Source organism: Salvelinus sp. IW2-2015, unplaced genomic scaffold (assembly GCF_002910315.2).
Source record: "Salvelinus sp. IW2-2015 unplaced genomic scaffold, ASM291031v2 Un_scaffold1822, whole genome shotgun sequence".
Classification (NCBI taxonomy): Eukaryota; Metazoa; Chordata; class Actinopteri; order Salmoniformes; family Salmonidae; genus Salvelinus; species Salvelinus sp. IW2-2015.
This window is the reverse complement of record NW_019943194.1, coordinates 219,821-234,306: the sequence shown is the minus strand read 5'-3', so window position 1 is coordinate 234,306 and position 14,486 is coordinate 219,821. Positions and strand designations below refer to the sequence as shown.

Sequence of the window (14,486 nt, the reverse complement as noted above, 5' to 3'; positions counted from 1 at the left end):
GCCTTTATCTCCTGACCACTTCTCTGATCAAGGACATGAACTGTCCCTTCCATCTCCCTGACCACCTTCCTCTGATCAAGACATGATCTTGTCCACTTCCATCTCCCTGACCACCTTCCTCTGATCAAGACATGAACTGTCCCTCTCCATCTCCTGACCACCTTCCTCTGATCAGAATGAAACTGTCCTCTCCATCTCCCTTGACCTTCCATCTGATCAAGACATTAACTGTTCTCTCCATCTCTGACACTTCCTCTGATCAAGACATGAACTTTCCTCTCCATCTCCCTGACCACCTTCCTCTGATCAAGCACATGAACTGTCATCTCCATCTCCCTGACCACCTTTTCCTCTGATAAGACATGAACTGTCTCTCTCTATCTTTGGAGGATGCATGCACTCAAAGACTTGGTCTTATTGGTTGATCTAACTATAACTAGACTATCATGGTGATGTATTGGTTGATTAACTAACAGACTACTAGTGATGATGTATTGGTTGATTAACTATAACTAGACTACTCATGGTGATGTATTGGTTGATCTAACTATAACTAGACTACTAGTGATGATGGTATTGTTGATCTAACTATAAACTAGACTACTAGTGATGATGTATTGGTTGATCTAACTATAACTAGACTAGTCATGGTGATGTATTGGTTGATCTTAACTATAACTAGGACTACTCATGATGATATGTATTGGTTGATCTAACTATAACTAGACTCTAGTGATGATGTATTGGTTGATCTAACTATAACTAGACTACTAGTGATGATGTATTGGTTTATCTAACTAGACTACTGTGTGATGTTTGGTTGATCTAACTATAACTAGATCTATGATGTGTATTGGTTGATCTATATAACTAGACTACTAGTGATGATGTATTGTTGATCTAACTATAACTAGACTACTATGATGATGTTTGGTTGATCTACTTAACTAGACTACTGTGATGATGTTTGTGATCTAAACTAGACTACTATGATGATGTATGGTTGATTAACTATAACTGACTATTAGTGATGATGTATTGGTTGATCTAACTATAATACTAGACTACTAGTGATGATTGTATTGGTTGATCTACTATAACTAGACTACTAGTGATGATGTATTGTTGATCTAACTAAACTAGACTACTAGTGATGATGTATTGGTTGATTAACTAGACTATAGTGATAATTGTATTGTTGATCTAACTATAATAGACTACTAGTGAAGATGTTGGTTGATCTAACTATAACTAGACTACTAGTGATGTATCACTTTTTTGTTTTTTGTTATTGAAGAGCTTTGAATAAATTATTATTGTTATTATTATTGCTTGTTTTCTTTTCTTCTCCTCCTCTGGGGAGACTGTCTTTTCTTCTTCTCTCTTCTCTCCTCCTACGGGGAGACTGTGTTTTTCTTCTCTCTTCTTCTCCTCCTCGGGAGTATCGTGTCTTTTCTCTTCTCTCTCTTCCCTCCTCTCTGCGGAGACCTCAGTCTTTCTTCTTTCTCTCTTCTCTCCTCCTCTGGGGAGACCCTCAGTCTTTTTCTCTTCCCTCTTCTCTGCTCCCTGGGGACACCTTCAATCTTTTCTTCTTCTCTCCTCTCCGGGGAGACTCTCTGTCTTTTCTTCTTCTCTCTTCCTCCTCTGCAGGGAGACCCTCTGTCGTTTCGGGTGTTCCGTGATGATTGGTGTGCTGGTAGTCGGCATCATTGGGGATAAGGATGGAGGGAAGGGGAAAGAGGCATAGCCGTGGGGGGTGCACAAATTAATACATATCATACAAACGTAACATATCATACTTAATGGAGTGTCTCTGATTTACATACAGAATAATATGAAATGCTCTGAGACCAGGTTGAAAGAGTGGAGGGATAGGGAGGTACTGAATCTTCTTCTTTGCTGTTGAGTCGTCTGTGTATTCGCGGTCTGCACTTTTGTAGGGGACGTCTTCATCTCTCTCTCGTCTTCACTTTTGGCCTTGCTGTCACTTGTCACTTGTTCTTCATCGTCGCCGGGATGGAGGACTGGTGGGAGAAGTCGTCTCTTTTACTCTAACAGGGCATTCCGTTTCCCCACATTTGACTACAGGTGGCTTATTGAACTAGACTACTAGTGATGATGTATTGGTTGATCTAACTAGACTACTAGTGATGATGTATTGGTTGATCTAACTATAACTAGACTACTAGTGAAGATGTATTGGTTGATCTAACTATAACTAGACTACTAGTGATGTATCACTTTTTTGTTTTTTGTTATTGAAGAGCTTTGAATAAATTATTATTGTTATTATTATTGCTTGTTTTCTTCCTTTTCTTCTCCTCCTCTGGGGAGACTGTCTTTTCTTCTTCTCTCTTCTCTCCTCCTACGGGGAGACTGTGTCTTTTCTTCTTCTCTCTTCTCTCCTCCTCCTGGGAGACTGTGTCTTTTCTTCTTCTCTCTTCCCTCCTCCTCTGCGGAGACCCTCAGTCTTTTCTTCTTCTCTCTTCTCTCCTCCTCTGGGGAGACCCTCAGTCTTTTCTTCTTCCCTCTTCTCTGCTCCTCTGGGGAGACCCTCAATCTTTTCTTCTTCTCTCCTCCTCCGGGGAGACTCTCTGTCTTTTCTTCTTCTCTCTTCCCTCCTCTGCCAGGGAGACCCTCTGTCGTTTCGGGTGTTCCGTGATGATTGGTGTGCTGGTAGTCGGCCATCATTGGGGGATAAGGATGGAGGGGAAGGGGGAAAGAGGCATAGCCGTGGGGGGGTGCACAAATTAATACATATCATACAAAACGTAACATATCATACTTAATGGAGTGTCTCTGATTTACATACAGAATAATATGAAATGCTCTGAGACCAGGTTGCAACGAGTGGCAGGGATAGGGAGGGATACTGAATCTTCTTCTTTGCTGTTGAGTCGTCTGTGTATTCGCGGTCTGCACTTTTGTAGGGGACGTCTTCATCTCTCTCTCGTCTTCACTTTTGGCCTTGCTCTCACTGCTGTCACTTCGTTCCTCATCGTCGCCCGGGATGGAGGACTGGTGGGAGAAGTCGTCCTCTTTTACTCTAACAGGGCATTCCGTTTCCCCACATTTGACTACAGGTGGCCTAATTATCACCTGATGCTCGTGACCGGATTTTCCCCATAATCGGATGGTGCAGCTGTAGGCCTAGGCTACAGGCAGATTACTGGGGCGAGGGGTAACCCTCTAAATATTAATTAATCAGTTATCACAACCCAACGCTCGCTTAAGAATTGTAGGCATATGCTAAATAAATTCAAATAGAAAACATATTGACCAAAAGAAACCATCAGAAAGTGACTCCGCAAATTTGTATGACTCCCTGATAAAATAAAGGTTAAATAAAATAAATAAACGTTTTGCTTGTGTTAGCTACTCCGAGGCGCTAGGGGGAGCTGTGTTCAACATAGAACGTCCCACCACCTGATGGACGCGCACATTTTGAATCAATAAAAAAAAGTGTATTTCCTGTTATAGTAAACAGTTTGAAAACATTAGCCATGGAGGCTGATCCAAATAACAAAACATTGACAATTACAAGCACTACAGATGAAAATGTATGCTTTTCGGATGTGGCAACTGTTGCTAAAAGATGGATGATTGACTTCAGTTTTGTTAGTTTGTGTCAATTCTTCAAGGAGGGCAAATTTGAGGAATTCAACCACTCGATTTCGACGCTGGAAAGTAAGTTTGCTGGCTAATGTCAATTTAGTTTATATGGGCTAATGTAGTTAGCTATAATGGGTCTGCATCATTCTGTTTTAGCGATCATTGATGGTACCCCCCATTTAAACGCCGAACAGAAACAGAAAAGGCAGATATGTGGCTTCCTCGCACGGATAATGCACGGGAAACATTTAGGTAAGTTAACTAGCTATATTTTTGTTTCGTTTTGTTGCCTTTCGTCTGTTTGCACTGCAGGTATCAGTATCAGCTTCATTGTTGTCTTTAAGTTTAGATGTCTAGATACCTCAAATTAACTAGTACAATATCTCGTTGTGTTGTTTTATGTAGACGTCTCCTTCGACAGAGACGAGCGGTTGTCGCCTCTGATGTCAGCTGTCGGTGTCTGGGCGTCTCAGAAAGAGACTGTGGCGAATGTCTCACTGTTCGAGCACATCACCAATCTACTCTATGTTCAGGTGATTTAATGTGTTGGTTTCTGTGCTCTACATTCCTTCTGTGTATACTGTCTGTCTACATGTAACAATTCATTATTATTATTATAGTCACACACTAACCAGACCAGGAGCCGCATCAAGAGTCTCTGAAGCAGGAGTGATTTTTAGCGTCAGTTTTGTCTTGTAAATTCCAATGAAAAATGTTACATGCTAGCTAGCATGAGGATGAAAAGGGCAGGTTTCCAGGAAAACTGTAGTATTTAAATCTTCTCTGGAGCAGTGTGGATAAAGCTAACATTTGGAGGACCGTGGCATATCCCATCCCTGCATTGAGGTACGTTTTCCGTCCCATATCTCGTGCCAGTCCACGGTGTCTTTAATGTAACTATAATTGACTTCCGGTCTTAATGTAACTTAGTGTAATGGACAAACAAAACCTAATCCTTGATCAGCACTCCTATTCTGAGAGGAATACAGCACATACAAGCCGTGAAACCGGGAATGGATTTCTAGGTATTGCCTTGCATTCTGTGTTTATAGCACTGATGAGCTGGCTAACTCACTGGTCTTCTCTTCCAGAGTGTTGCTGTGTGTCTGACTCACTGGTCTTCTCTTCCAGAGTGTTGCTGTGTGTCTGACTCACTGGTCTTCTCTTCAGAGTGTTGCTGTGTGTCTGCTCCTGGTCTCTTCCAATGGTCGGTCTGACCTGTTCGATCTTTCTGTCATGGCTTCTCCAGAGTGTTGCTGTGTGTCTGACTCCTGGTCTTCTCTTTCCAGGAGTGTTGCTGTGTGTCTTGACTCCACTGTCTTTCTTCCAGCGTATGTTGCTGTGTGTCTGACCTCACTGGTCTTCTCTCCTCCAGAGTGTTGCTGTTGTCTGACTCATGGTCTTCTCTCCCAGAGTGTGCTGTGTGTCGACTCAGCTGGTCTTCTCTTCCAGAGTGTTGCTGTGTGGTCAGACACACAGCAACACTCTGGAAGAGAAGACCAGTGAGTCAGACACACAGCAACACTCTGGAAAGAGAAGAACCCAGTGAGTCCAGACACACAGCAACAACTCTGGAAGAGAAGACCAGTGTCTGACTCACTGGTCTTCTCTTCCAGAGTGTTGCTGTGTGTCTGACTAACTGGTCTTCTCTTCCAGAGTGTTTGCTGTGTGTCTGGACTCACTGTCTTCTCTTCCAGAGTGTTGCTGTGTGTCTGACTCACTGGTCTTCCTTCCTAGTGTTGCTGTGTGTCTGACTCACTGGTATCTCTTCCAGGTGTTGCTGTGTGTCTGACTCACTGGTCTTCTCTCCAGAGTGTTGCTGTGTGGTCTGACTCACTGGTCTTCTCTTCCAGAGTGTTGCTGTGTGTCTGACTCCACTGGTCTTCTCTTCCAGGTGTTGCTGTGTGTCTGACTCACTGGTCTTCTCTTCCAGAGTGTTGCTGTGTGTCTGACCTCACTGGTCTTCTCTTCCCAGAGTGTTGCTGTGGTGTTCTGACTCACTGGTCTCTCTTCCAGAGTGTCGCTGTGTGTCTGACCTCACTGGTCTTCTCTTCCAGAGTGTCGCTGTGTGTCTGACCTCAACTGGTCTTCTCTTCCCAGAGTGTGCTGTGTGTCTGACCTCACTGGTCTTCTCTTCCAGAGTGGTCGCTGTGTGTCTGACCTCACTGGTCTTCTCTTCCAGAGTGTCGCTGTGTGTCTGACCTCACTGGTCTTCTCTTCAGAGGTGTCGCTGTGTGTCTGACCTCACTGGTCCTTCTCTTCCAGAGTGTCGCTGTGTGTCTGACCTCACTGGGCTTCTCTTCCAGAGTGTCGCTGTGTGTCTGACTCACTGGTCTTCTCTCTCCAGAGTGTCGCTGTGTGTCTGACTCACTGGTCTTCTCTCTCCAGAGTGTTGCTGTGTGTCTGACTCACTGGTCTTCTCTTCCAGAGTGTTGCTGTGTGTCTGACCTCACTGGTCTCTCTTTCCAGAGTGTTGCTGTGGTGTCTGACCTCACTGGTCTTCTCTTCCAGAGTGTTGCTGTGTGTCTGACCTCACTGGTCTTCTCTTCAGAGTGTGCTGTGTCCTGACCTCACTGGTCTTCTCTTCCAGAGTGTCCGCTGTGTGTCTGACCTCACTGGTCTTCTCTTCCAGAGTGTCGCTGTGTGTCTGACTCACTGGTCTTCTCTTCCAGAGTGTCGCTGTGTGTCTGACCTCACTTGTCTTCTCTTCCAGAGTGTCGCTGTGTGTCTGACCTCACTGGTCTTCTCTTCCAGGAGTGTTCGTGTGTGTCTGAACTCACTGGTCTTCTCTTCCCAGACGTGTCGCCTGTGTGTCTGACTCACCTGGTCTTCTCTTCCAAGTGTCGCTGTGTGTTCTGACTCAACTGTCTTCTCTTCCAGAGTGTCGCTGGTGGTCTGACTCACTGGTCTCTCTCCAGAGGTCGCTGTGTGTCTGACTCACTGGTCTTCTCTTCCAGAGTGTCGCTGTGTGTCTGACTCACTGGTCTTCTCTTCCAGAGTGTCGCTGTGTGTCTGGAGAAAGGGAACTGCGTCATGGCATCATCAGCTCTCAAATGGCTCGAGGAGGAGTGTGAAATCCCACAGGTAAGCAATGCCTCCACAGCACTTATATGACTGGGACTTTTAAAGTACCTGTCCACTGTTTACAGATTTCCATGAAATAATGAATTATAATATGATTGGTCCCAGGTCTGTGTGTGCTCTTGTCAACTCCATTGTCAAGTCATTTGGAATGACATTGAGTGACAGGTAGTTGACACGATTGTACAAACAGAGTGGCACTCGGGCTATATTTCCCTTCTCTTTGTTTACAGAACTTGGGAATCAAGTTGTCGTTGATCGTGAGTAAGAGGGACACGTACCACCCGTTCCTGCTCAACTTCAGCTGGAACCGTCTGCTGGAGAATATACAGACCTTCCTGGATCGCTTCCTGGAGGAACACCCATCGGACTTCCTGCTCCAGGTAGGGAGCTGAACCAGTGACTAGGGTTTGGGCAGTCTCCAGATTTTCATACCGTTCTTCTCTCATCCCTGGAGTTTTGGATGTACCGGTTTAGTACACAAGGGGGCGCCAAAAAAAGCTAAAATGGGCTTCGATTATTAGAATGCTAACATCATGAGCACTAGTAATAGTGATTTTACATGGAGGCTGCTAGCAAAATATGCTAACGACGCAAACAAAAATAAATTAATTGCAAAGACATACACTACTGTTCGAAAGTTTTACAACACCTACTCATTCAAGGGTTTTTCTTTATTTTTTACTATTTTCTACATTGTAGAGTAATAGTGAAGACATTAAAACTATGAAAGAGTGTGCAAAGCTGTCATTAAGGTAAAGGGTGGCTATTTGAAGAATCGCAAATATAAAATATATTTTGATTTGTTTAACACTTTTTTTTGGTTTTTACTTGATTCCATATGTGTTATTTCATAGTTGTAATGTCTTCACTATTATTCTGCAATATAGAAAATAGTAAAAAATAAAGAAAAACCCTTTGAATGAGTAGATGTTGTAAACTTTTGACTGGTAGTATACACTATCCATTTCTCAATTGTCGCAATGTTTAAAAATCCTTATTTAACCTGTCTCCTCGCCTCATCTCAACAGATTTTTGAAGTGGATGTAACGGGTGACATCAATAAGGGATCGGGGGGGGGGGGGTGCATCAAGCTGCGGGGGCTGTACTGGTGCATCAAGCTGCGGGGGCTGTACTGGTGCATCAAGCTGCCGGGGGGTGTACTGGTGCATCAAGCTGCCGGGGGGGTGTACTGGTGCATCAAGCTGCCAGGGGGGGGTGTACTGGTGCATCAAGCTGCCAGGGGGGGGTGTACTGGTGCATCAAGCTGCCGGGGGGTGTACTGGTGCATCAAGCTGCCGGGGGGGGGTGTACTGGTGCATCAAGCTGCCAGGGGGGGGTGTACTGGTGCATCAAGCTGCCAGGGGGGGGTGTACTGGTGCATCAAGCTGCCAGGGGGGGTGTACTGGTGCATCAAGCTGCCGGGGGGGGTGTACTGGTGCATCAAGCTGCCGGGGGGGGGTGTACTGGTGCAAGCTGCCAGGGGGGGTGTACTGGTGCATCAAGCTGCCAGGGGGGGGTGTACTGGTGCATCAAGCTGCGGGGGGGGTGTACTGGTGCATCAAGCTGCCGGGGGGGGTGTACTGGTGCATCAAGCTGCCGGGGGGGGGTGTACTGGTGCATCAAGCTGCCGGGGGGGGTGTACTGGTGCATCAAGCGCCAGGGGGGGTGTACTGGTGCATCAAGCTGCCGGGGGGGGGTGTACTGGTGCATCAAGCTGCCGGGGGGTGTACTGGTGCATCAAGCTGCCGGGGGGGGTGTACTGGTGCATCACGCTGCCGGGGGGGGTGTACTGGTGCATCAACTACAGAAACGGGGAATAGGCTCCTGTCCTATGGGTCCTTCTGGCTTGTACAAGGCTTACTTACTTAGGGTTATAGGGTGCCCTTTGGGAAGGAACCCCTGTATAGTGTCTTTATTCTGCTTGTCCCCCTGTATCTCAGGCAGCCACTAAGGTGGTCAAGGCAGGCCAGGAGACGGGGGAGGATTCTGAGACTCAGGAGGCTTCATATACTACCAGCCAATCCTCTGAACACTCCAAACAGTAAGGACTGGTTCGACACCTCTTATCTACTATAACGTCACTATTATAGATCTATTGAAACCTTTAACCCTGTATGCATAATCAAATCATTTGATTAGACTTCTTATTATTGGATTTTAATCAATTGAGTGTAGTATTTTTTTGTATTGTCTTCATCGTTAACTGTGCATTCTGAGTATTTCAGTCTTGTCGACTACGAGCGTGAATCAAATGAAGATGCTCAACAGAAGCATTATGGGAACAACCTCTAACTGTAATATATTTTCAGTTCAGAAATGATCTTTGAGGTGAAAATAATGTCTGCTGCTTTTCCTACCAGGAATCAGGAGACCAGTGTCCTTATGAGGTGAGTGTTGTAGTACGTTACTTAGAATAAATGACCGTTGGGATAAAATAATAAAAACACTAAAGACTTGTTTCAGCTAATGCAGAGGAGGAAGGTTTACCTTCTGAAACATGGAAACTGTGAATACTGTATATACGGAATGTATTCAGACCCCTTCACTTTTTCAAAAAACAATTACTTAACAGCCTTATTCTAAAATTGATTAAGTTCATTGTTTTCCTCGTCAATCTATACACAATATACCTTAATGACAAAGCTGAAACTTATTTTTTATTTTTTTGCAAATGTATTAAAAGTWAAAAAATAAAAAATAAAAAAAACTTTGCTAAATAAGTAAGACCCGTTGGAACCACCAAGACTCTTCCTAGAGCTGGCCGAACTGATCAACCGGCGAGGTGACCAAGAACCTGATGGTCATTCTGACAGAGTTCCTCTGAGTGGGAAAACCTTCCAGAAGGACAACCATCTCTGCAGCACTTCACCAAATCAGGCCTTTATGGTAGAGTGGCAAGACGGAAGCCACTCCTCAGTAAAAAGGCACATCACAGCCTGCTTGGAGGCATCTAAAGTTTGTCTGGTCTGATAAAAGCAAGATTGAACTCTCTGGTCTGAATGCCAAGTGTCACGTCTGGAGGAAACCTGGCACCATCTCTACGGTGAAGCATGGTGGTGGCAGCATCATGCTGTGGGGATGTTTTTCAGCGACAGAGACTGGGAGACTAGTCAGGATCGAGGGAAAGCTGACTGGAGCAAAGTACAGAGAGATGCTTGATGAAAACCTGCTCCAGAGTGCTCAGGACCTCGGACTGGGGCGAAGGTTCACCTTCCAACAGGACAACGACCCTAAGCACACAGCCAAGACAACGCAGGAATGGCTTCGGGACAAGTCTCTGAATGTCCTTGAGTGGCCCAGCCAGAGCCCGGACTTGAACCTGATCGAACATCTCTGRASAGACCTGAAAATAGCTSTGCAGCGACKYTCCCCATCCAACCTGACAGAGCYTGAGAGGATCTGCAGAGAAGAATGGGAGAAACTCCCTAAATACAGGTGTGTCAAGCTTGTACGGAGTAAAGGGTCTGAATGCCTTTTTAATACATTTAACCTGTTTTTGCTTTGTCATTATGAGGTATTGTGTATAGATTGATGAGGGGGGAAAAAATGAATTTAATACATTTTACAATAAGGCTGTTACGTAACAAAATTTGGAAAGAGTCAAGGGGTAGAAACTTAACTTTCTGACTTGGGCCATTTAAGGGCGGTGGTCAAAAGTTGTGCTCACTCATCCTCAAGTCAAACCACGTTCGTTTTGACCAGGGGATTATGGGGGATTATGACCTTGCTAGTAGGTCAATGTCTGCTTCCGGGGCGTCGTTTATAACTGTTGTCTGCGCACACACACAATGATTTATTAACTTGCCGCCCACCATACATACTCATGTTTCCTGTTTATAAATCAGACCTGTCAGAGAACTGCGCGCGTGAACGAGCGTCATAACTCTGCCTGAAAACACGCTTCAGTCACCTTTTTTATGGTGACGATAACGCTCTTATTTTCTGTACACGTTGGAAGTATTGGAATTAGGCCCAGACAGTATATCTGAAGGAAATAGGCATTTTGAAATCAAAATGTCTTTTGGAGGTGTTGTCAGAAATGTTTTCTGTTGCGGTGATATTTGTTGATTCTGAAAGACACAAACAAATGCAAATTGTTGTGGAGCTGTAAACAGATCGGGGGGGGGTTTCAATAATATTTAGCGTTTACTTTCTCCCGACCCTAAATATGCTGCCCTGCCCACACAATTCAGAATTATTGTWTACTTGAACACAATGAAAACTACAGTAGGCCTCTTTACAATGGTAACCTGTTCAATTCTACTGTATGTTATAAACCACACAGCCTGTCCTCTGCATGGAGCAAACACTTGAACTGTATATTAACCTATCTAATAGGCCCGATTTTTAAATGAGATGCTAATTTGTTGTATTGCTACTTGGGGAATATGAACTCATCATGGCCAGAAAATATGAAATGTTTATGATATATGTATTATGTTTATAAATGAAATATTGTCTACGCAAGACATTACAGTTATTCAGACCTAGCCAACAGTCGTCAATGGAAAAGGTGAACCGTTTGTCAGTTCTACCGTTTTAAACTGGGCTTCGGATCGTGTAGAGCAAAATTAGGCTGCTTGAAATGGCTTCTCTATTTACTACTGTGAAGTGGGTCCGTTTTTAGATGAGAGATGGGACGAATGGTAAGCCTATCCATCGTTCCTTGTCTATAGGCTATTTTCACCAGTGTGAAACCATCGCAGAATAAATTCGTTTTCTGACTGGTGGTCATGGAAACGAAATAAATCATGGAAAATAGATGCGTTTTTCTAATTATTTTACAATGCAAAGACACATCGATTTTTCACTCTTCTCACTAACAGCAAATGATTGCATCTTGTTATATTTGGCTACATATTCTTTCAAGGCTACGAAATGCTAGATTTCAACCACAAACCGTGTGTACGCATGGTCTGAAGTTTGTGGCAGGATAAGCACATTTCTTACATGAAGTTCTGTCTTTATACACTTTTGCTTGAGCTGGTGAACTCATGTTTTGGGGTAKATTTTGCAACGCTTATAAACAAGGCCCTCGTGCGAGYGTGGTCAAACCTCATGTGGTCATTAAGCTGGCTGTGGGCCCTGGTCAAAAGGAGATGGCTGTGGGCCCTGGTCAAAAGGAGCGGGCCGTGGTCAAAAGGAGCGGGCCGTGGGCCCTGGTCAAAAGGAGCGGGCCGTGGGCCCTGGTCAAAAGGAGCGGGCTGTGGGCCCTGGTCAAAAGGAGCGGGCTGCGGGCCCTGGTCAAAAGGAGCGGGCTGCGGGCCCTGGTCAAAAGGAGCGGGCTGCGGGCCCTGGTCAAAAGGAGCGGGCCCTGGTCAAAGGAGCGGGCTGCATAAGGAAATAGGGTGCCATTTAGGAAGCATCATTGTCTAATGATATATTGCATTTCTCCTCAGACCCAAGAAGAAGCTGCTATCAACAAGGAATATTCATCCCTGGAAACCAGAGTCTGGCAAGAAGCCTGCACTCACTTTTATGAGACAACGGGGTATGGTCTACCACTCTCTCTTCCAGTATGTACAGTATATTTAAGATCTTGGGGGATTTTTAATGCTCTTTGTTCCGTCACAGTAATTCTCCATTGCTCTTGAGAAAGAACATGGTTATAATGCCAAGTGGAAGAACTAGCTACATGTTGTACATGTAAAATGTACAATCTATTTATCATGTTTGTCCCTGTAAAGTTGGCTTTAAATGCTCATGTTCTATAGTAGTTACACAACCACAAGAAACTGTGTGTTCGCATGGTCTGACGTTTGTGGGAGGATAAGCACATTTCTAACGTGAAGTTCTGTCTTTATACACTTTTGCTTGAGCTGGTGAACTCATGTTTTGGGGTATATTTTGCAACGCTTATAAACGAGGCCCCCCATGTGCGAGCGTGGTCAAACCTCATGTGGTAATTAAGCTGGCTGTGGGCCCTGGTCAAAAGGAGATGGCTGTGGGCCCTGGTCAAAAGGAGCGGGCCCTGGTCAAAAGGAGCGGGCTGCGGGCCCTGGTCAAAAGGTGCTGGCTGCGGGCCCTGGTCAAAAGGTGCGGGCCCTGGTCAAAAGGAGCGGGCTGCGGGCCCTGGTCAAAAGGAGCATGTTCTATAATAGTTGCACAATGTCTAATTACTATCTATCCAGATGTAATATGTCGCAAATTATTTTATTCTTGCTATGTAATAACTGGGGGGGGACAAAAATGCCATGTATGTCAAAATGTATAAAAGACGAAAACAAGTTTATTTTTGTCCTCCTGGAGGGTGGATGGACCCAAAATTAAAACCATAAAAAAAGAGAAGTTAACACTCTCTCTCTCTCCTCCTCTCTCCTCTCTCTCTCTCTCTCATATGCTGTTTGTCCATGTAGTGTCGACGAGGTTGACCTACCGAAGAGCCTCGTCTGAGACGACCCTGAACACCACCACTCTTAGCCACACGACTCTGAACACCAATACAACCAGGAAGACTCATGGCGTAGGTCAACTAGAGCACTGTTTCCCTGATGGGGGCACACTTTAGTCATTTATACAATTAAATGTCCCAAAAATATATGCATACACGTTTTATATATATATATATATATATTAGTTCTAATGGCGTACAACAGTTGAATTAAGCTCATGAGGCGTTTAGAAGTTATATTCCTCAAGTATCAACGGCTATTGTTCATTTTAAAAAGTCCAAAATGGATGTACCAACCCCCAGATTGCCCCTATTTCCTGTGTAGAGATGGCCGTGGGATCTGGACCTGGCGTTGAAGGCGGGAGTGAAGCGTCACGGGGAGGGGAAATGGTCACGTATCCTCCAGGAACACGACTTCCATGGTCGCACAGGGGTTCAACTCAAAGACCGCTGGAGGGTCCTCAAGAAGGCGCATAAAGTCAACTCCCCCTAAGGCTGTGTCTCAAATGGTATCTTATTACTACTTTTGACCAGAGCCCTATGGGACCTCCTGAATAGGAAAAAGGGTGCAGTTTGGGACGTGACCTTGGGACTAAGTTTAGTCTGTGGATTCCAGGGTTTATATACAGTACTCTGTTAGTAATATTGCCTAGTTTTAATAAATAGTGTTAAAGTTCAAGCCCCTTGGTTTTCTCTTTTAAGCTCTGTTTTACTACCGCTCACTGTACAGTTTTATATAATTGTAAATAGTTTATGCTTTTGGGTCCTTGTATTTCCAGAGTTGCTGTGTGTGTGTGTGTGTGTGTGTGTGAGTGAGAGAGTAAGTTTAACTAAGGCTGTGATTCAATCCGATGGAGGCAATTTCCCATTTGAGCGGAAATATGCCGGGTTTACCATGACTCTCCATAAACAAACAGGAGAACATTTAAAAAAGGCTGCATTGTCTACAACCTGCAACTGGATTGAATCCCGGCCTTTCTTGACACAAGGCTTCAATGTCGTTAACCGATAACTACCAGTAGCTGGCGTGATATTACTACCAGTGACCAGCAGAGGGAGCTACATATCCTTCTGTGGACAATAGCAGCTGAACTTGTATATTAATCATTTTTTTAGAAAATCATTTATCCTTCTAGTTATCAGTGGCTAAAGAAACAGATTAGAACCATCTGAACAAATTGGTCAAACATGTATAAAAAATTATTTCATTGTTTATTTTATTTATTTTTACAGTGTATTTATTTCTGCAATATTAACAGGRACGATACAAAAGCAGAATTGTCTATTGTAAAGTAGTCCTCTCTCATTTTGGAATGTCATATCTTGTCTGTACATAGAAAGGAGATACTCAAATGTTTTCTTTAAAATATTCTGTTAAATAAAGCTCACTTTGATTTGG

General features: G+C 44.3%; 1 protein-coding gene across 2 annotated transcripts; it reads left to right on the top strand.

The window, feature by feature from the left end:
* The first annotated feature begins 3,468 nt into the window (after positions 1-3,468).
* Positions 3,469-14,486, top strand: terf1 (telomeric repeat binding factor (NIMA-interacting) 1). Of its 2 annotated transcripts, none has more exons than XM_024139516.2 (10): positions 3,469-3,687; positions 3,769-3,864; positions 4,018-4,145; positions 6,610-6,696; positions 6,927-7,076; positions 8,637-8,737; positions 9,057-9,083; positions 12,096-12,187; positions 13,053-13,159; positions 13,413-14,486. In XM_024139516.2, the coding sequence occupies exons 1-10, from the start codon at positions 3,504-3,506 to the stop codon at positions 13,578-13,580; spliced, it is 1,140 nt and encodes a 379-aa protein (XP_023995284.1). In that variant the 5' UTR covers positions 3,469-3,503; the 3' UTR covers positions 13,581-14,486. The 2 variants fall into 2 exon arrangements, with proteins under 2 accessions (XP_023995284.1, XP_023995283.1); XM_024139515.2 differs by having other exon boundaries at positions 13,391-14,486.